General features: G+C 34.7%; 1 protein-coding gene across 3 annotated transcripts in view; it reads right to left on the reverse strand.

Annotated features, from left to right (window-relative positions):
• Positions 1-1,455: 1,455 nt before the first annotated feature.
• The window catches only part of LOC143229787 (activating transcription factor 3-like), a 43,732-nt gene continuing 21,220 nt past the window's right edge, over positions 1,456-23,967 (reverse strand). For all 3 annotated transcript variants that reach the window (XM_076462566.1, XM_076462567.1, XM_076462568.1), the window contains exons 2-4: positions 10,961-11,521; positions 6,146-6,253; positions 1,456-4,649 (exon numbers count right to left, since the gene is read on the reverse strand). In XM_076462566.1, coding sequence (XP_076318681.1) covers positions 4,473-4,649; positions 6,146-6,253; positions 10,961-11,356 — 681 coding nt within the window. In that variant the 5' untranslated portion in view covers positions 11,357-11,521 and the 3' untranslated portion in view covers positions 1,456-4,472. The remainder of the gene's footprint in view (positions 4,650-6,145; positions 6,254-10,960; positions 11,522-23,967) is intronic.

Below are 23,967 nucleotides of genomic sequence, written 5' to 3' on the forward strand. Positions count from 1 at the left end.
GGTGTTCTGAACGCATGACGATATAAAGACGAAATTCTGGAACCCATTGCGAGGCTTTTGCCGGTGCTGTCGACCATGGGTTCATTCTCATGCAGGTTAACTCACGAGCCCACGTCGCCAGACTGGGCATGAACTTCCTTGACGAGAAAGGAATAGAGACTTTTGAGTGGCCCGCCAGATCTCCAGATTTAAATCCGATTGTACATTGTTGGGATATGTTGTTGAGGCGTGTTAGTGAGCGCCAGCACCATCCTCAGAATGTACAGGAACTCCGACAAGCCCTGGTAGACAGTGGGCTGCCATACCCCAAGATAACATCGATAGACTGATTCGAAGTGTGCCTAATCGGTGTCAGGAGTGTGTTACAGCCCGTGGTGGTCACACTAGATATTGAATGTTTCAAACATTTCTTAGATAAACGCATGTAAACTGTTTGAAGTATTGTTTCATATGGGATATCAGTTTTGGTGATATTGGCCATTTAAAAAATATTATATATCCATGTCTCATCACCCATTAAAAAATAGATACAGATGGAACTGAAAAGAGGCAAATTACCTAAAAAATAAAACTATTATTACATTTGTTCCTTTAATTTTTTTAGCAGTTTATTTACATATTTCAAAAGAATGTTTTTCTTTTCGAAAACTAAGTTATGATCTGTTCTAGATAAAACTTTTCCATTTATTAATATCTTTAATATTTTTACACATTCATGCAAAATAGTTTATTATGCGAACAAAAGGATATTTTATCAGGTGAGTAGTAAATATTGTGCCAGGACAGTAACTGTAAATATTAGTTCATTAATTGGCCTATTGGAAATAATTACGTATGACGCGAAAGATTATTTAGTTTCTGATAAATATTTTGTGATTTTAACTCATGTTCATTTGACTTTCTTAAACATTTTTCGTCTTCTGACAACATTTCTTTCTCCCATAGTTTCTTGTACTTGTGTCTGATCAGGTTAGTAAGTATCTTTTGAAATTATTTCTACAAAGCGATTTATACCGACGCAACCATTTCCGATTTAAGCTACTGAACATTTATTTTCCGTCCAACAATACTTTTCACGGAAGACGTTCTTTATGAAAGAATTGTTGTGTTATTATTGTGTTATTTTTTGAATTTCGCGCAAAGCTACTCAATATCTGCGCTAGCCGTCACTAATTTAGCAGTGTGAGACTAGAGGGAAGGCAACTAGCCATCACCACCCACCGCCAACTCTTGGGCTACTCTTTCACCAAAAAATAGTGGAATTGACCGTCACATTACAACGCCCCTACGATTGAATCGGCGAGCATATTTTGTGCGAGCAGGATTCGAATTGTTGTGAATCAGAATGTTAAAAACAATGAATACAGAACACGTAAACCAATTCGTGCATCGTAAAAACAACAACAAAAATATTCGAACTCGTTTTATAAAACATTTTGAGAAGTGGCACAGAAGTCTGTGGTAAGAAAATATTAATGTTTATTACACAGTAAACCAGTGAACCAACATTTTTTAAAAACTTAAGCCAAAAAAAAAACACGAAATTGGCAATGATTTTGGATAAACGATTTAACAAGGTAATTAATTAACCTGTTAAAAAGATGAAAAATATTCATGAGCAATCAACACACAGCTTTTTAAAACTTATCAAAATATCTTTACACACTATATATATATAGATATTGTAATACACAATGAACAAATTTAACACCACTTACACCAGAACAGACAATAATACTGATAAACAAAGATCGAGTCACATGTCACGAAACTGCCACCCAGTAAGTGATATACAACACGCACGTACACATGCCTACATAAATCGAGCACCACCTAGAATACTGATATTTATGGTATTTTTTATTGTTTTTTTTACCCCTCCTTTAAGTCTTCTATATCGGACTCCAGTTCGGGAGGGCTTTTTGGGAACCAAGACTGTCGTCTGTAGTCTAAATTATCACAGTGAATTTCACAACAATACGCAATCTTGCTGGCAAGACGAGTGCAGTCAGCTAAGTAAAGCAAGCAACAAGCGCTCTTCTCTGAGTCACCGTTATGTCTCTCTTTTCACTCTTTGCTTTGGATTCGCTTCACTGTGAGTGGGGTCATCACTTAACCGTTTTCACTATTTTAGAACTCGTCACGTGATTACCTTCTTAACCCGACTGTAAGCACGATTCGTTCAATTAAACTCATGTCAACGACAAAGTGAAAACTAGAGAAGCTGAAGTTTCGCTGCTAAACAGACTTTTTGAAGAAGTGTCACGTTTTTACTGAAAAATTTGTCACCCTATTTGATAATCCACCTTGCAATGAAACCATGGAGAGTTGCATAAATAAAATACGTTTTACTGTAAATTTACGTTACTGTTTTAAGAATTTCTTTATACGTTTACTTTCACAATATTTTTAAGCAGGTAGTGAGAATATGATAGCCATTTAATGACCACGCGACTTACGTAAATAACAAGACATCGTAAACATACCATTTTACAAATACTAAGTTAATTAACCTTTAACTTCAGACTGGAATAATTGGTAAAAAAACAGTTCATATTTAGCAAGAAAGTTAATAGAACGATACCGAACAAAAGTCTAGTAGCGTAACATGTACTTTTAACATTTCAGTAATAGCTAAATTTCTAGACATTATTGGTTTGCATCCTAGATTTACATGATTTATAGTTGCATTTAATTTAACGTATACAATTTGAGAAGAAACGAATTTTGGAGGCAGAATCAAAACATAGGATGTAAATATTGCATTATATAATATATTTCTAAAAGGCTAGGAAACAATAGCTTTTCAGACATGACCACTGAACATATAATACAATTATTACATGTAGAATGCCATCTTTAATTTTTCAGAGCGCTACTGGTTATATTTCAGTCTTTATAATATCATAGTTAAACAAAGACTTCGTGGTTAGGATTATTAATTGTTTTTTAATAGATCCAGTATTGAAAGATTTTAGAATTGATCCTTTCTTTTCTATCCAGTACAATTCATCCTAAAATAAGATTTTTTGTCGTTTTGTAAAATTTAATTTTTCACTTTTTTTGAGGGGAAAAAGGAAAGAGTTATTTTGACAGGAATATTTGAGACTATTAATGATTCAATACACTTTGAAACATAGTGTATGACCGAAGAGAAAATAATGTTATTATTTAGCTTTCTGTGTGTCAAAAAAAAAAGAAATAAATAAGTTACGATAAAAACATAAAACCATCTTAAATATTCTTCTGTTGTTTGGATGATAAAAGAACTAAAGCGACATCACCAGTCTCGGTTCTTCTGCAGCTTGTCACCAACTACACCTAACAGTTTTCAGTTCGTGAACCAATGCATGCAGTCTTGGTTTTGTTAAAACGATGCAAAATTATATTCAAAATCAACTATGTGAGAGTTTGTTAAATATATAATAAATTTATAGTCTGGAAGTCTAATATTTGATAGATAAATCTGTTTTGAAGCACACATTGTTGAGGTATCCTTACATACCCCTCTAGTTTACATACTGTAGTTTTGTTTGAGGCTAGTGCTAGTTTCCTAGAATGTTTTAGATATATCTTTTCAGCATAATATTTATCTTTAGTTTTCTTTGAAGCAGAAACTATAATTTCTGAACCTTTCTTTTTCTGGTTTGTTACGATCATCAGGTCTCAATGTAAGCTCTTCCTCCATATTCAAGCCATTAATCTGTAATTACTTCTGATTTTTGATCAACACAGTAGAACAACATATTTCATAAACTTTTCACAAAAATTCTTGTGTTTCTTTAAAATTAGCAACTCCACCAAACTTTCGGCATGCTCTTATTTCATATAAAATCTAAACTTTAAAAAAACAAAGACACAAGTGTCAACCGAAATAATTTCTATATTAAACACAAATATAGTAATTTCATTATCTAGTCAGACCCATTCTTCCAGCCGAGATTAAAACCAAAATAAAATTTGTGTTTAACTTCAAACAAACAAAATATTTTTATATCTCTTCACCAGTTTTGACTGTCACCCTATGTCTCCTTTAAACCTGGCTTCAGTTCTTTCAGTCGGGCAAATTTTAATTACCAGTCGCTCTAAGTTCTCCACAAAATCAACAATAAGTTTCTATTAAACTACTACAGGGCGCATTGCTGTTCGGTCATATTTTGTGCTTTGTAATTCATTTTTATTTTGTCATTTTTTCAGAAAAAAGTAAGCTGTCCCTCTGTCAGAGAAAGCAATATTTTTCATTACACAGAAAAAAACTAACAAAAAATCACAAAACGTATTACACAAAAAGTGTTGCTACCTTTTTGAAGGGTGCACTACTTTTTTCTGCGCTAGCGTAAATTTAACACCTTTCACGTTACTTTATACCGTTCTCGGATTTTCTCAAATTAAAAAACAAACAAACAATACAACAGTTAATTCGCTCCTTAACTTCCAGGTGAAACTTCTTCAGTCTTCAATCATATAGATACTTATACAACAGACCAAGAACGAGCTGTGTGCGACTGCGCACATGAGTTCTGTCGTAAAGGTAGACAGCAACGAGGCAGGTGGTTTGTAAGTAATGCCAATAGTTTCTGTCTTTCCAATTTCAGACTCTGGATTTCCGTTCTTAAAGCAAAATTATCTGCTTCTAGGTGATCCGACTCCTGAAAATATAATGGCAAAGCAATTACAGAAATATAAAATGAGAAAAGTTTTATATTTGAAGCTACTGATATCAAATTACAGGTTTTAATCACTTTGCAGATCGCATGTGCAATCACATAACCACAAACATAATTTGCTTGATTGGTAACGCCATTAAAAAACCATCTTAGTGACCTTAGAAGTTTCACATTCTAACTTTACTGAAATTCGTCTCTAGGCCTTACCAGTTTTCAAGACAATTAAAGCACAAGTGTTTGCGGAAGTGTCTATCATGTGAACACCTTTTCTAAACTGTCGAAGCATGGTTATATTTAAATATACCGAAGCATGGTTATATTTAAATATACCGAAGCATGGTTATATTTAAATACATATGTCATAAGACATTAGTATTAGGTCTATCATATTTTTAACACTACATATCGCATCTAGTTTCTTAGGAGTTTCCAAGAATTAGAATAGTGTACAAAACTAATATTCCATCCACATCCATTGCCGACGACGTGTTTCGTTCAGTCCAGAGCTCATCGGGCTAAAATGGGAGTTTAGAACGTCTCGACAGTAAAAGAGCAAATAGCCCATCTAATAGTTTTACGCTCAAACATACAAACAGACAAATATGTGGCTCGATAATGTCTTAATTGTTACCATAACGGACAGTCAGTCTCGCTGTTTAATTAGAAGCTGCTGCTAGCTATCGGCTTTGAAGCGGATGAAGTGCATAGGATGGCGGTGAACTCAACAGATAACCAAATGTGGCTTTTCCTATAAGAAAAACACACACAAACACACGTATAAGATGGTGTTCAGGTGAAGAATGAATTACATTTAATTTTCCTTTCCTCCTTCATACCAGCATTCATTACGTCATCACTGATTAAGAAAATGCGTCCCAACTCGCCGAAATTCGTTAAAAAGAAATCTGTGAAACGTGTAAGTCACGATTTTATAAGACTCGCTGAACAAACCACGAGTTATTAAGCAGAACAAGTCATGACACTCTAGGATTTATCAGAAACATTTCGTTAGGTACACGAACAGGTTCTGTACGTAATACATCAGAACTTGAATGTAAGACGTCGACACAACAGAGCCACACTAACGACAAAAATGTGAATCAAACCGGTAAGGCATGCTAGCTTTCATTAGGCAGGAAAACAATGCAGAAAAAAAAGTAAAATAAAGCCTAATATCCAAACATCGTTGGTAAAAACACAATCATTTATCAAAGAGAAACAGGTGTGTGATAAATGGATTTTATAGAAGATAGATTTAAAATGCTAAATATTCTTTTTTTCTACTTAATTGGTAAGGTACTTACTATATAGCTATAGTAGGTACTTACTACCGTTAGTTCATGTGGTAAGGTGCTTACTATAGCTATTTCATGTGGTAAGGTGCTTACTATAGCTAGTTCATGTGGTAAGGTGCTTACTATAGCTAGTTCATGTGGTAAGGTACTTACTATAGTTAGTTTATATGGTAAGGTACTTACTATAGTTAGTTTATATGTTCTTTCCTTCTTAAGTTTCCTGCATTTGGCGGCTGCTACTTTGTTCCTCTCTTTTCGTTTCATCCTCCGCATTTCGTCCTCTAGGGTAAGCTGTATATATACACATGAGGAATTATTATATTGAATTTTTGAAAACACAAAGAACTGCATGTTACAAAATGCCTAAAAGGCTTCAATTACGTGTATATATGTATATACATGCAGTATTTGTTTATATATATATTATTTATTTTTTAACAATATCTAACGGAAAAGTGTGCAGAAGTAATACAATCTCGTTGTGAAATATCGAGAAAAGCCAATTAATCACTGTGTGCCTCAGCGACATCTTCTGGAGGTAAAGACAACAAGGTATAGTTTATCTCAACTCATTGAAGTTTACTTGAATTTTTGTTATGGCGCCAGAAAAGAAGGAACGCATCAGTCATAATGAACACGTCAGTGTAGAGAGGTTTTACATGTTATTACATAGGCTTAACAAACTAGGCTTTTCCGATTGACGTTTTTACTTTAAGGTTAGCGATTAATTTTACTGGTACGAAAGACTCAAAACTTGTTATTCAAAATTAGAGTGTGAAAGTTTAACATTGGTGTTAAAGAATGACCTGTAGAGAAAATTTAAGACTATTTTTAGACTTAGGCGTTTAGTTGATTTATTTTGTTTTAGAGTTTACGTATTATATACGGTGTTCTGTAACTCCTATCCGAACTTAAATATGCTCAGTTCTTACTGGTACAATTAGTTCGAGCCCTTTAGAAAATCAATAGCAAAACTAAATTACTGCCTGGAACAACACCGAAACTTTCTTCCAACGTAATATCTATTTTCTTTAACAAATCAGGATATCTTGAATGGAATCGCTAAAATATTTGATCCTGGAACACAATTTTAAACTGATGAACATAGGCAATTTACCTTCAATTTATATTGAAACAGCTTTGAATAAGCAAATCAGCCAATCACGTGAAAACCACACCGACATAAACTTGAGGTAGAACGGAATGTATCAAAACTACAGTTGACGATGTTCGGCGGTCGTAGATAGTATGACGTCAAAAAACTGATTTTTTTTTTTGAAGACTATATAATAAACCTTTTCAATGCAAAATATCCACACACTCAGTTAATAAAAAGGGTGTTCAGATGGGGAACCTAGAATTTCCAAGATGGGGATATTTATAATTAATGGCATTGAAAACAAAGGAATATGAATTAATTTAGGGACAAAGACCATCCAATAAAATAATAGTAATAATAGTTGGGGAGTTTCCGAACAAGTAAGATTTCACAAAACACAAAGGTCAATAGCAAAAGCTGTCTATGTATCCCAAGCAACAGTACGCAACATGAAAGTGATACAAGGCACATGTACATGCTTAATTCTCTAGCTGCTTGATGGATATTCATGTTGTTCCTTACAAATACATTGCTGGTCAAGTTGATGAATCCAGTACCTATAGATTTGTATATGACTGGACTGTTGAAACGGTCCCTCTGATATCATCATACCCGTACACAAGATGGTTTGTAGGGAACGACAAGGATGGTAAGTGGGCCTTGGACATGACAATCTTACGACGTAGCGTTTTGCAACGGAAACTACGCTGCAGTGCTTTTGTCCACATGTATAGTTATCAGACTGAACACAAATGTATGTGGCGACATAGATATAAACGATGTGGTGAGACTCATAATCTAACATACTCAACGCCTGTGTTCAGTTTGTTATTGTTTAAACGCTTATCTAGTGATGAAACGGTTAAGTATACGTTAATGACTGGTAGGTGAACCTACTTATACTTTAGTTTATGATTTACAATGACATCTTACTTATCACTAGAGTATTTAATTTCGTATTACCAATGTTCTTTCAAATCTAGATAAATTTAACAACCAGCAAGAACAAGTAATGGATTATTGCTTTTCTACGCTTTTGTATGAATTACAACCAATATATTGGGAATACTTTTTATAATTTGTTCATCAAATATCTTTTGTATATAAGGTTTAATTTAGTGTAAAACCATATTAAGATATCTGTGCTCAGTTCACCGGGTGAAATCAAACCTCAAATTTTAACGTTGTAAGTCCAAGAGCTTAATGCTGTCTCACTGGAGGATCCCATTATCTCACATTCAATAAACATTCAACATGGATTACAATCAATATCTTGTGAATATTTCCAGAGCTTTTGAGTATAATATTTTAATATCTGCTATCTGATGCCTAATAATCAATACGAATTACAATAAATATTTTATGAATATTTCAGGGCTTATTTAAAGAAAACATTTAATACCATGTTCCTCGGTAATATTTGAGATCCCTAATTTGTACAAAGATAGAGCATTTTTCTCAAGATTAATTAAGATCACTACAAAACAGCTAAGAGAATGCATGTGGTGTTTTAGCATCCATTCACCCATTACTATTCTCTGGTTACATTGTTTTTGCTTGTAACTAGCACCCCCTTAATGACCTGGTTACAGTTTTCCAAGTGTATCTTCCTTATCTTCCTCAATAGTGGGGTGTTGAAGAAACATCGTTCACCTTTCAAGAACGTTATGTTGATGATTTTGTCATGCGTTAATATGCTAGTATTTCTTTTTTGGTATTTCTAAAATTATATATCCAGAGTTATTTGGAATGTAACTGCAACAATTGTGACTAGACAATACAGTAAAGATTAATTAGCATATTTTTATTAAAATGTTAAAAATCGACCTTATTATTACAGACAGTTTGGATCAAATGTATTCTTATTTCCAACAAAAATATCAGGTGACCACTCACTGGTCAAATCTGACCTACTTGTTTTCTAGCTTCTCAAGTTTGTCTTTAAACTTGGCAGCTATCCAGCAGGATGTTACTACGACGACTTTCGTAAACACTTAGTTAATCCGTGTTTATTACCATAGACGGTCAGTTCATCCGTGTTTATTACCATAAACTCTCAGTTCATCCGTGTTTATTACCATAACAATGAATTGAAAGAATTCCAGTGGTTCGGACCATCAGTCTTTCAAGAATTTTTTCTTGTATTTTATATGTGGTTGGTGTCGATATTCATTTGTTATTTTATTTTTCCTATTCATACATATATAATCATTGTATTTGAAAATAATGATGGTATAATTCATTTTACCTGTTATCATATAACACAGAAATAGATAGATTAATTAGTTAAACACTTTAACCAAAATTATTATATATTTTATATCCTAAATGGTTTGGTACGTATGAGACGGCGAATCAAAGGGGCATGAAAACGTACACTCTGACGTAGAACAATAGACATTAGAAGCGACAACGATGCCAAAATGTGTTGATGAAACAAAATGTCACAGCTGAACAGTCAAGTATTATGTCATTATCCTCCATGTTGACGCACCAAGGTAATAAACAACAAATACAGAAACGCCGAAATGTTACGTCTCTTGTCAATATTTCGTAGAATTTATGCCTTCTATCAAAGTGATTACATTATTCGTTAGACATGTATTGAAGCATACGTCAATCAATAAGTACCTTGTTTTAGTTTCTACGTGTGAAAGGGCTATATTGACAAGGATTATTTTAAAACAAAATTTATTCCGAGTAAATAGATGATTAATAATGATTATTTCTGGAAGAATTATTTATACCAATTTTTTATTTTCAAGCGTTTAAAAAGCTGTCAGTAAACCCTTGCAAATTAGAATTTTAAATGTACGGTCGTTATTTTTTCTTTGAATTTCGCACAAAGCTACTCGTGGAATATCTGAGCTAGTCGTCCCTAATTTAGCAGTATAAGACAACAGGGAAGGCAGCTAGTTATCACCACCCACCGGCAACTCTTGGACTACTTTTTTACCAACTAATAGTGGGACTGACCGTCACATTATAACGCCCCCACGGCTGAAAGGGCGAGCATATTTGGTGAGATTTGGATTGGAACTCGCGACCCATAGATTACGAGTCGAACGCCTTAACCCACCTGGCCGTGCCGGGCGTTAAATGTACAGCTGTTTGTTTTCAACATATGTATATATTAAGAATTAAAACTGTTCGTTAATCGTTTTCGCGTCTTACAAACAAGACTTTTTTTATTATTATTATCATCTAGAAATCTAGTTTTAAGTCATGGATACTATTGCGTCTTTCCTTTTTTTTATTTTTTTCAAGGCGCTACCTCGCCAAATAAACATCTTGTATATCACTTGATAACATAACATGGAAGGAGAAGCCATGTATCCTTAAGGAATATTTATGGTTCATGAAATGTCTCTTCACTGATAGTTACTCCTGTGTTATGCAGTGATAACGTAAATTGGACTATGGCTTTTATTAGTCTAACGAAGGTACACTAGCAGATATCCGTGTCTGTTTCGTATAGCGTGGTGACGTATGTCAACGAAATTATCGATTTCAAATGTATCATGTCGAGTTCATCAGATAAACATTTGATGCCAGTTTCTATTTTGGTGCTCTTGACTCTGGAACTTGTTTTTATTTTTTATCTTTGGTTATTTGGTTTGAATTTTGCGCAATGTAACACTTGGGCTATCTACGCTAGCTGTTCTTAATTTAGCAGTGGTAGACTAGAGGGACGATAGCTGGTCAACACCACCCACTGCCAACTCTTTGGCTACTCTTTTATCAACGAATAGCGGAATTAATTGTTACATTATAATGTCTCTACGGCTGCCTAAGCACTGGTCATGCATGGCTACGACAAATGAAGCTTGCTTTCTTATGCTTTATTACATGTATTTTTCGGTATACTTTTATAACTTTCATCTAACTTAAAAACTGACCTGATCTTGATAAGGTTCTCGATGTTCTGGTATAATCTGGTCCTTGCCCTGAATCTTTCTCTTCGTCTGTATGGTCATCTTTAACCCTTCCTTAACAAGTAATGACATGGTGGCCTGGACACTAGGCGGTCGACTAGTGGGGGACGGGATACTGCACGAGCTAGTGGACGAAGAGCTTGGACTCAGAAGAAACTGCGGGGGCGAGTTCAAAACCTGTGAGGTTGGTACTTCTGGAAGAATTGGCATCTCGATTAATTCGCTGAGAACATCGGGAGTTTGGGGTCTCATTCTATTTTTCTGGCTATCTTCTAAGGGGTGAGTAATGTCCAAAAGCCCCCATGTGTCAAACTTAGGATAGTCGGGAGTAGTGGGCGACGTGGCATCATAGCCAAACATGGTGGCGTTAGTGGAGAAAACTGCTAAATTTCAACTCATTAACTATGGAAAATAAGTCCGTGTAGCTGAATATTTCCAGATTTCTGCATCAAATCGTTTTAGATGGTCTCTCTTTTTTCTTACGTGTCATTACCCTTTGCATCAGGATCCAAAGGTCACATCAACCTGAAAAACAAATTATAATATGGATGAACCACTTGTACTATCCTCATTTGCATTGATATTTTATAACAATAAGAAAGACACGACCAGCGTTTCTAATCATCAACGGCGCTGATAAAGCAAGATTATTTCAACACCACTGACTTATTACAATACCTTTTAACATTGAACAATGAGACGTTACAATAAATTACATGTTTAATTGTGATGAAATATCGTAAAATATATTATCATCAAAGTACGCCTTTAAAGGATCCTCACGTGACCATTCACAGATTTTGCAATATTATTAATCATAAAATGGCTTAAACACGTCTTTAAAACAAAATTCGAATTTCGATTAATTTTACATTACACATTTAGGAAAATAAAATAAAAAGTTATAACCAACTTAAAGAAACAGTCTACACAAAAAAAATGTTCTCCATCGAAAGAAAAGTAATATAATCATAGGATTTTGAATATAAAGATGATTGGCAAGAAATCATTTAAATAATGTTACGATTTTGTAAATGAAGAAATAAAAAGTTGACAAATAACTGGTGCATGTCCGATATATGGAAGTAAACCTTTGCCAGATTCTTAAACTGATGTTGAAAACAATGTGTGTTGCAGTGTTATTTAAACAGTAAAAGACAAATAATAAAGTGTTTGATGTTTTAATAAGAATAATTTCATTTTCTACAGTTCACGACTCTTTAAATTCTGTGCCATTAAAGCCTAGAATAGTAGTTGTTAAAAAACTACTGAAAGTCCAAACTTAAACATACAGAATAAGCTATCTTTGGTAAAATCACTTTGTATTATGTGCATGACATTTAAGCATGACGTTCATTTAAGTTGCTCCAATTCACCCGTTTTTGTTTTTGTTTTTTTGTGTGTTAAGTCAGATTATATTTATTTATTATAAGAGTCAAGTGAAGTTACACTACAGTCGAGAGCCCTGCATGGCTAGGCGGTTAAAGCGCTCGACTCGTACTCGCGGGCTTCGAATCCCCGTCACACCAAATATGCTCGCCCTTTCAGCTGTTGGACGTTATAATGTAACGGTCAGTCACCCCATTCGTTGATAAAAGAGTAGCCCACGAGCTAGCGGTGGATAGTGATCACTAGCTGCCTTCCCTCTTGTCTTACACTGTTAAATTAGGAACGGCTAGCACAGATAGCCCTCCTGTAGCTATGCGCGAAATTCAAAACAAACATTATGGTTATATGCAATTTTTGAAAGACCTTTAGAATTCAGCACATTATATGAAACTTTTGAAAGACTCTTGTAAGTTAACAAAACGATTTGTCAACAGCAGTTTCTCAGAAGAAACTTTTCAGATAAAAAGCGAATCGTCTGAACCAAACTGTCAAAATAGAAATACTTCATTTGTTTATTATTAAGCACAAACTACACAAAAGGCTGCCTGTGATCCGCATACCGCGGGTATTGAAACTCGATTTTTAGCGTCGTAAGCATGTAGGCTTCCGCTGGGCTAGTGGGAAGATGTAGAGGATTTAGTTTGGTTTGTTTTGAATTTCACGAAAAAATACACGAGGGCTATCTGCGCTAGCCATCCCTAATTTTGCAGTGCAAGACTAGAGGGAAGGCAACTAATCATCACCACCAACCGCCAATCTCTTAGACTACTCTTTTACCAACGAATAGTGTGATTGGCTGTTACATTATAATACTCCAACGGCTGAAAGGGCGAGCATGTTTGGTACAACGGAAATTCGAACCCGCGACCCTCGAATTACGAGTCGAGTGCCTTAACCACCTGATCATGCCGGGGCCTGTAGAGAGAAAGACCGGAAGTTCCGTGATGTTTTTCTTAGTATGTTTCTTTAAACATAATATTAAAATAAATACACTCTGCGGTTTATTTCAGAAATGAAATATTTGATTTTACTTATTTACTGTATTGTTCATTATTAATAGTCTGAACCACAAAGCTAGAGTACCTTGGTCAGAAATTGTTAAAACTGTATACACCCTGTGCACCAATGTTTTTAATACTGTAGATATCGACGGGAAAAAAAAAAGTATAATGTAACAGGTACAAGTTACAAAAGGGTTATTATTCCTCTGCGTATAACACTTTGTTTGTTGAATTTTGCATGAAGCTACATGAGGACTATATGAGTTAACAGTCCCTTTTTTTTTAAATGATAAACTCTAGGGGTAAGCAGTTAGTTAAAACAATTTATTAAGTTTTAGGTTGCTCTTGTCTGATCCCAAAGTGGAACGTGGCCATCACTTTTATAACACAACCATACCTCCACCGTGAGGAAAGCGATTTTGTTTGGCTAACGATACGAACCATAAAACCTCGGCATGTTAACTACAAGGTCACCCTCAACCATAAGAAACAAGCAAAAAAATAATCCACAAGATATGTTCTGGTATTGTATTCTGTAACCATTGGCTGAAAATAGTTGAAATATAAAAAAAAACAATATGGGAAAAATAGCAGTATTTATAGGGAAAACAAACAACAAAAACACGATCAGAACACCATAAGAGTTAAGGGGTAAAAAAATAAGATAAATGAGACAAAAGCTTCCCACAACTTGCTACAAAAGTCTACAAACAGTATGATTTCAACACGTTTTGGGTTTAAACACATGGTATCTGTCGTCTCTTTATCTTCTCTGTCTTCTCTTTAATTTGTTTTTATTTTTAACGTCGCTTTGGTTCCCACTTCCGTAAATAACTTTCTTAATGAGGAACATTTTACTGTTCCCACGTTGTAAGCAGTTTTGTTAGTTATTTCTTCTTTATATATGTTTCGGTTTTGGCATAGTGTTCGAAAATTATATATATATATATATATACACACACACACAACGAAATAAAGTAATACAATAAATTGTAATGTCATGTTTATACATAAATAGTGTAGTTCTTAAGAAATTAATAAAATGAGTTATTTTGAAACGTATATCAACAATCAGATGCTTGTTACAACAATTAAAAGGTATTTTTTTAAATAGCAATGAATAAATGTAAAATGTGCAGTCAATTCCATCTCTTGGATCATTGGCCCGGCATGGCCAAGTGTGTTAAAGCGTTTGACTCGTAAAACTATGATGTTATTCTATTCTGGGCAAGTGTACTACCCATGCGACTGTTGGTTATTGCAGTAAAAAAAAACGGCCTGGCATGGCCAAGCGCGTAAGGCGTGCGACTCGTAATCCGAGGGTCGCGGGTTCGCGCCCGCGTCGCGCTAAACATGCTCGCCCTCCCAGCCGTGGGGGTGTATAATGTGACGGTCAATCCCACTATTCGTTGGTAAAAGAGTAGCCCAAGAGCTGGCATGGGTGGTGATGACCAGCTGCCTTCCCTCTAGTCTTACGCTGTTAAATTAGGGACGGCTAGCGCAGATAGCCCTCGAGTAGCTTTGCGCAAATTCCAAAACAACAACAACTGCAGTCAAAGAAAGAGCGTTTTTACAAATTTTTACCAGTTTCACTAGTAAAAATATTGTTGAACGCTTTTATATAGTGTAATTTATTTCGTGACCCGGCATGGCCAAGCGTGTTAAGGCGTGCGACTCCTAATCTGAGGGTCGTGGGTTCGCAACCCCGTCGCGCCAACCATGCTCGCTTTTTCAGCCGTGGGGGCGTTATAAAGTTACGGTTAATCCCACTATTCTATGGTAAAAGAGTAGCTAAGAGTTGGCGGTGGGTTGTGATGACTAGCTGCCTTTCCTCTAGTCTTACACTGTTAAATTAGGGACGGCTAGCGCAGATAGCCCTCGAGTAGCTTTGCACGAAATTCAAAAAACAAACAAGGAACATTTTAAAAGAGTGTTCATATTCAGTAACAAGTCGTGCGGAATTTTTTCCCGCTGGATGCAGCCGTTCCTTGTCATTTTATTGAGTGCAAGAAAAGACAGTTACGGAAATTCAACACAGTACAATAAAGTCATGCATGTGTATACTACCCACATTAATATATGTATATAAATAAACCGAACAACAACAAATATCTACTAAAACAGGTGCTTCTCGTTCTGCATTTCTTCCTTTCATTTTTCTATCTTCGAAACATTTCATTCAATCGGTCAATGGAGCAAATCCCGTTATATTGGTGAAATTCAGTCACAGAAAGAGACATTTTTGTTTGTAATAAATTTTTCTGAGATTGATTGTTCAGCACGTATTGTAAAGAACTGTAATTTTCCTGTATTTTACTCTTAAAAAGAATGCTTTATATATATATACTACGATTAATCGTTCAGGAAATACAAAATTGCAGATAGACACTTGGCTTTTATATATATATATTGATATACAGCAATAATTATTTATCTACTGTATCCCAAAGGCACAAAAACTTTTCTCCCTACAAAGAAACGCAGCGGTGGAATGACGTAACCCAACATAGCATAAAACCAATCGTATGGTGGGAAAATATAAAATATACCCTAGTTTTGGAGGTGTCTGAAAACATACAATCCACACGATGGTAGGGATATACGTTTGCCAGATCGATCCTCACTCGGCCTACCTTACAGCTTGGGAATATAGAACCAGATGTGGGTGCTCTAATGAAAAACATCCCACATCCTTAACACCTGTCTGCAGCCGATTGTGGGAAAGTGACTGATGTAGAAAAAATTAATAATTATAAAAATATATACACGTGTGAGAGTGTGTGTGTGTATTTATGACTTTGACATCATTCTAGTAAAATAGTTTCTGTATGATCAACTCAGACCTTAAGTTATTGGAATATTATCGTTGACTAGTAATATTATTTATACGAGTATGTCTATCATAATATTTTTAAATATCGTCAAATGGTTTTAAATGAAAAATTTCGCAAGGGAGAAGAGTAAAAGAAATACAAGAACGAATTTATTTTCCTACTAAAATAAGCTCGTCTTTAAGAACAATCAGCTCATATATTTTATTATTTGTTTTTTGGTGTATCTTTACATCTGTGCAGAAAGCAAGAGTTTTTATTTTCAGGTTAAGAAGTTTAGGTACCATGAAAGTGGAAGAACGTGGTTTCTTACGAGTTTCGATAATCGAAGTAGTTATATTGTTATTTAGATAAATATATTTGTACGTAGAAAAATTATAATTGAACTAATAGTTTGCAAGATTTATAATATAGAGGGTGTTTCATATCTGAAATAAGACCAAACAACAGTTTGTGTGTACATGATGTTAGAAAAAAATACATAGGTTCAAAAAGTTTTGATAGAAATGTGAATTGGGTTCATGTTCTTCAAGTGGTGGTACATTCATGATGTTAGAAAAACACGCAGTTATACATTACGTGTAATCGAAGATGGTTCTAGTCATTATCGTTTGATGGTGTAAAATTCCTATATCCGAAAGTTTAATTAAAATTAGTATGACATAAATAACAGTAATAATAAGCTATTGCAGTTACAAATATACCAGGTACCTTATGTCCCCATTACTTAACTCTGAAGTTAAAAAATATTTTTTCAGATGTATAACCGGCATGAAGATTTAAAGTAAAATGTTGGTTAAGAAAGTGCCTAAATTTTCTTTCACTCTAGTTACCTATTGTCCTGAGGCACTCCCCTTCGATGTCATGTGTATTTTCTCCTGGAAAGATTTTTACAAAATAAAGCATACTATGTAAAAGTGTTCAACAATATTTTTACTAGTGAAACTGGTAAAATTTGAAGAAACGCTCTTCCTTATTTTTTGACTGCAATAACCAACAGTCACATGGGTAGTACACTTGCCCAGAATATAACAACATCATAGTTTTGTGTACTCTCTTTTTTTTTTTTTATTGGAATGGCCAACAATAGCATAGATAGCACCACAGCCTGAAAATAATAGCTTGAAAGTTCTGTATATACAATAGAATGCTTTGTTAGCCTGGGGAAAAAATTCACCACTTACAATGGATTGAATACAGTAAAGGTGTCGTCCTTTGTGACTACAATTATTTTAAATGTATTTTGTGATATTAATAAAGATTGTCTTCATTGCATTTTTACAGTTATTCAGATTTGTTTCATTTCATGACTCAAACAAAATCAGAGAAATCATTTTACCTCACAGAAGATTTCTGGTGAATTTCCTGGCTACACGTAAAAGAAATAAATAAACTTGAAAATACCACACTACTGATGTTATCACGAAACGACAACTCCGAATACAGTAATGAGTTAAACTAAACTTATGTTTCCATAACTTAAAGCCCATTCAGGACTAAAGCGGTGTAAAATCCTTTTAATATCGAGTTTTATTCACAGCCAAGTTCTTAGTAGCTTCAGGAAACAATTACGCAACAAGCATATTTTATGCAAACATAAACGTTAGATAATGAATAGTAATAGATTCTATACATTTTTTAGTTTACGACATATTAAAAATTTGAAATAACTAAAATTAATATAAACTATATTTACAAGTGATAAAATAGTGCTATTACTATAATTAATCATGGGGTTCCCGCTAGTACAGCGATAAGTCTGCGGATTTACAACGCTAAAATGAGGGGTTCAATTTCTCTTGGTGAATTGCCTGATGTGGCTTTGCAATAAGAGAAACGTACATACAAACCTACATTAATTATGGGATATTTATATCTGAGTGCATTAAGTTGAAGTAAGCAGAGTTAAGTAACGTTTCGTTGTGAAGTTTCCACATTCAGTTATTACCAGTTTATTATGAGTAAGATTGTAGTTGCCATATTTATTCAAATCATCAACTAAACTATATTTTGTTACTTAGTACCTGTTTCCTTATTAGAGTTGTGTTAACAGTCTAACATTGTGAACAAAAATTGTTGGCAAAAATAAGGTTTGAGATAATTTAAATTATTGTTGTTATCTTTAATAAAATTTTGACATTGAAATAAAAGAGAAACTTTGAAATAGCCGGGTTGTTATGGCGCTCGTCTCCCATTCTGAAGGTTGCGGGTTCAAATTTCCCTCACACCAAACATACCCTTTCAGCCATGGTGGCGTTATAATATTCGATCAATCCAACTATGCGCTGGCTAAAGAGTAGCCCAAGAGTTGGCAGTAGCTGATGATAACTAGCTGCCTTCCCTCCATTCTTGGCCTGGTATGGCCAAGCGCGTAACGCGTGCGACTCGTAATCCGAGGGTCGCGGGTTCGAGCCCGCGTCGCGCTAAACATGCTCGCCCTCCCAGCCGTTGGGGTGTATAATGTGACGGTCAATCCCACTATTCGTTGGTAAAAGAGTAGCCCAAGAGTTGGCGGTGGGTGGTGATGACTAGCTGCCTTCCTCTAGTCTTACACTACTAAATTAGGGACGGCTAGCACAGATAGCCCTCGAATAGCTTTGTGCGAAATTCCAAAACAAAACAAAAAACCCTCCATTCTTACACCACTAAATTAGGGACGGCTAGTGCAAATGGGCCTCGTGTATCCTTGCGCGTAATTTAAAATAAACGCTTTCGATGAGGGCTTACGAACGTTTTGCTATAAAGTAACAAATAAATCAAACATAACATGCTGGCCTTTCACTGCTTGCTATTTGGTTCCCAGCCTTCTACTACCCTCATGTAAGTACATGTAGGTTTTATTGCGTCTTAATATTTTATTTGACCTAAATAAAATAAAATCACACCTATTTTAGTTAGTCTACATGTTACCAAGACTAGCATGCCATGTAATTTATAGAAAATCCATAAGAAAATAAATCCTTGAATGTCTATATGTTTGTTAGGGTTTTTATAGCACGCGCATAGCAGAACATTTACACGAGTGTTTCTATTTGAGTATAAACGCTTAACATTAATTATTAATGTTAGTTATTTAAATTAAAAAAATAACCCTGTTAATGATGGATTTAGACTGCGACATCTGGGGCTCACCAACAAAAAAAGTAAAATAATATTCATTACCAGTTAATCTTGAGTGAATGTTGTTTTATTGTTAACTATGCTAAGTCTGACACATTAAATGATCATGTGTGTATTGGATTAGTATGAAGAATAACTTATCGAGGCAATGTCTTACCCATTACGTAATCATGTGCATATTATATTAGCATCAAGAATAAGTTTTGCCCACATTTTTAGTGTCTGCCTTTTCTCTAAAATTAATGTTAGAAAATCACGTTTCCACCAATGCAGTCTTAGTATTTTTCTGTGAAGTGAAGATAAAGTCAATATACGTTAAGACTTACTCTTATGTGGTGAGGAGATTTAAAATAGATTTCAACAGCGATATCAACATCAGTTACTCACACGTATGACATTTATTTGTTAAGCGCAAAGCTACACAATGGGCTCTCTGTCATGCTCAACGCGAGTATCGAAAAACATTTTTAGCGCTTTAAGCCTTTAGACTTATCGCTGAGTCATTGAAGAAGGGAATATTTATTTCATTGATGTTATCAAATTGGTTGGAATTATAGGTTGCGTTTTGTAGTGTTCATAAAATTTATTAGGTATAAAATGTTCGATTAAGCAGATAATTCGAAACGTAGAAACACAAGTGACATATAAACATTGACTGTGGCTTTGGTTTGCTGGGACACTAACAGCAATACAAAAGACGGTTTAAGAAGCTTACTAACTTGGTTACTTGCTAATAGCAACTCTGTTAAACTAAGACGCATTTTGGCATTAAGATTCCTGACGTTAAACCTGTTTTCAATAGCAACTCTGACTTTGAACCTCTGTAAGACTGTTTAGTTTTAATTTACCATATTTGTATGACTGGGTTTCTGGTTTATCTACTTATACCCTGTCAACAGGATTAACGCAATTTGTTTATCAGTTTCAATAGACGTAGTTGCGACTAAGATCTCAGTCACTGCCATTACTAATAGCCTGTACGAGCACCTAAGTCTATTATTGTATCTTACAACGAGATACTAACTACTAACTAGTTCCATTCTATGATTCGACTGCTAATATGCTGCCATGTTCTGGATTAACTAATAGTGTGCAGGTTTCGATCGTTGATCATCCTGAATAATGTCTTGAATTTTATTTAATTGACAAAAGATTGCCCATATTTATAATGAAATTGAGGACTTAGAAAAACTTAACTGTAAATTAGCCAATGAAATAGACAGTAAACCTTTCTCCATAAATATAAATATATAATTTAATTTCCAAAATACCGAAGTTTAATTTACCTATCGACAATCCATGATGTCAGATATTAATGGAAAAACGTGATAAAGCCATCCTTCAAGATATGATCAAATCTCGCCATACAAGGTGTAGAATAATATTAACAGCCTATGTCAAAAGATAGGTAAGGCAATAGATAACGTACGTTTTATCAAGATGCATACAACTATTCAAATTTCATACGAACAAAATAACTACACATAAAGAATCTCAATTCACTCGTCAACGTTCCAACAGAAAGCCTCCTAATGCCATAAACACACCTAAACGTAACTAACGACCATTAACAGGGCCTGGAGAAAGTATGCTAAGTAAAGAAATAAACTTCGTTCTAACCCATAAACTACTCATCTTATATGAAGCTACAGAAAAAACTTAAAACCTATCAGAATAAGAAAAAAAAGAATTCAGAATAAAAATAAAGTAAGCAGTCCAGAAATTAATGAAATTTAAACCCATCCAATGACATTGTCCAAGTATAAAATAACTGTCCTCAGGAACTTAGAAGAAGACAACATTGCAACTACGGACAAAGAGGATTACTCCATCAAATCCAAAAGTTGAAGGTGACCACTCCATAAAGTCTAACTGAACTGTTAACATAGAGAGAACAATTAACCAACTGGGAGTTTGATAAAATGAGAAAGAACCTGTAATAGAAACAGTTAGACAATTAACAGTACAAAACAGCACCACACGCGAGAAACAAAGATAAAAGACATTTTACAGGTTTATTTACCTGGTAACAAACTCAGTAAACCTGACATAGAAGTCAGCAAAATATGAATACCCCTTTTGAAACCATTTAAATATTTAGGTGAAGAAGACCAAATATCAAATCACAGTCACACATGATTTCCTGAAGACGACACTAGTTTAGCAGATAAAACATGTTAGTAATTCGTATCGATTTACAATAATAAATAAATTGTGAATTGTGAATTTCTAATTATTGGTGCAATAAAAACCTGCTGGTTTATAGGTGTCCCTGGATGTCTAGTGGTGCTGTGTTTATCCATGTTGGACATAATAATTAGATTAGACTGGGCCCGGCATGGCCAAGTGGGTTAAGGCGTTCGACTCCTAACTTGAGGGTCGCGGGTTCGAATCCCCCGTTACACCAGACATTTCGTGGCGTGGGGGCTTCATAATGTGACGTTCAATTCCACTATTCGTTGGTAAAACAGTAGTCCAAGAGTTGGCGGTGGGTGGTGATGGCTAGCAGCCTTCCCTCTGGTCTGACACTGCTAAATTAGGGATGGCTAGCGCAAATAGCCCTCGTGTAGCTTTGCGCGAATTTCGAAACAAACAAACAAGAATAGACTGGAGCAGTCGTACAGGTTACTAAGGATAATAATGATATCTATTACAGGTTAACACTGATTTCCTGCCAATAAACATGTGCACTGTGCTTATCTATCTGTAAACCTCTTGGTAAAACGAGCTGGTTATCAATAGGAAAAAATATAAGATTCTACCTAATTTATTTTTTAATATACGCATCCTCTTACACGTTGATCTTGACCTGAAAAGGTAAGATACCGTGTTTCTCCGAAAATAAGACAGAGCTTATATTAATTTTCACTCCAAAATATGACACTAGGGCTTATTTTCGGGGGATGTCTTATTTTGATATATTAAAAAAATGAAGTTACAAAGTAAAACTATTAAACTAACCATTTAAAATAAACTATTATTAAACTATTAAACTAACTGATTAATACTTAAACAAACTAATTAACTAACTATTAAACTAATTAATAAATTAATTTTTTTATTTCTTTCCTCTTCCTGCCACTCTTAACTAGGGCTTATTTTAAGGGTAGGGCTTATATTAAAACTATCCCCAAAAATCGCACTAGGTCTTATTATCGGAGAAACACGGTACTACATGGACATCTTCCCTCCTTGACAATGTCATTTCTAACGGACACTAGAACGTTTCTCCGTAAACATGTCCAAGTATATTGTACGTTGCGATTCTCTTAGCTTGAATGTGCATGCAGTATTTTATTTACAAGTTACTTCACACACGCACAACTGATAGTCTTTTGATATTGTATTTAGACATAGATAAAACCTTTTTTTTTAATACAAAATTAAGAACAATAAGTCTAGCAATGAAAATTAGCGACTGGTTTTTGTATAAAATTCCTTGGAAATATTTGACCGAAATGTCAAGAAGTCTGTCTAACAAGTAATGTATAGTTGCGTACCTGTGTAAGAATTGTGAATTTCTAATTATTGGTGCAATAAAAACCTACTGGTTTATAGGTGACCCTGGATGTCCAGTGGTGCTGTGTTTATCCATGTTGGACATACATGTTGTTATATGCAAGCTTCAGATATTTTGTACAAACGAGTCTTGATTTTTGTCAGTAAGAGTACTGACATAGTTCGTTGTCTCACTGATTTTATAGATTATCATTTGGAACTATGTAAGTTTGTAGTCAAATAATATATCAGATTTACCTCAGACTCAGAATATGCGCTGATAAAAAGCATTATTTGTCGATGAAAGATATCCCGAATCATTTACCGTATAAAATTAAGTTCAACAGATATCAGCATATCCAGTTTAACTACAGTGTACCAAACCAGCATTTACATCTTGCAATTAATTATATTTAACGTTATTATTATTATTATTATTATTATGAGGTAATACATCACATTACTTCCAAGTGATCGTAGACGTATAGGCTAATGTAACCCAATGATTAAACTCTAGACAGTTTCAGGCCCGCCATGTCCAGGTAGGTCAAGGCGTTCGACTCGTAATCTGAAGGTCGCGAGTTCGAATCCCGGTCGTACCAAACATGCTCGCCCTTTCAGCCGTGGTGGCGTTATAATGTGACGGTCAATCCCACTATTCATTGGTAAAAGAGTAGCCCAAGAGTTGGCGGTGGGTGGTGATGACTAGCTGTCTTCCCTCTAGTCTTACACCACTGAATTAGGGACGGCTAGCGCAGATAGCTCTTGTGTAGCTTTGCGCGAAATTCGAAACAAACTGAACCAGTTATCTATCAAATATAAATTTAAGCGAAGAACGAGACTGAAATTTGCCTAAATCAAAATATAGCTTATATTGGATTTATTATTTACTTCATAAGACATATAAAACTTTATCAATGTATCCAGGGGGAGGAGGCTCTTAACTCCCTTACCCGATGCGAAAAAAAAAAAACATTGAAACGAATAGAAAAATTGATATGCAAATAGTAAAAATATTCAATTTTTGTGTATGTTATGCATTGTTCATATTCCTGCGTGAAAAAGGCATCTAGTCCGCCTGTTATTTATAAATGATTGAAGGTAAACGTAAAGAATTTCTTATTTTAAAATA

This window comes from Tachypleus tridentatus, chromosome 10, assembly GCF_004210375.1.
Source record: "Tachypleus tridentatus isolate NWPU-2018 chromosome 10, ASM421037v1, whole genome shotgun sequence".
In the NCBI taxonomy this organism is placed as follows: domain Eukaryota; kingdom Metazoa; phylum Arthropoda; class Merostomata; order Xiphosura; family Limulidae; genus Tachypleus; species Tachypleus tridentatus.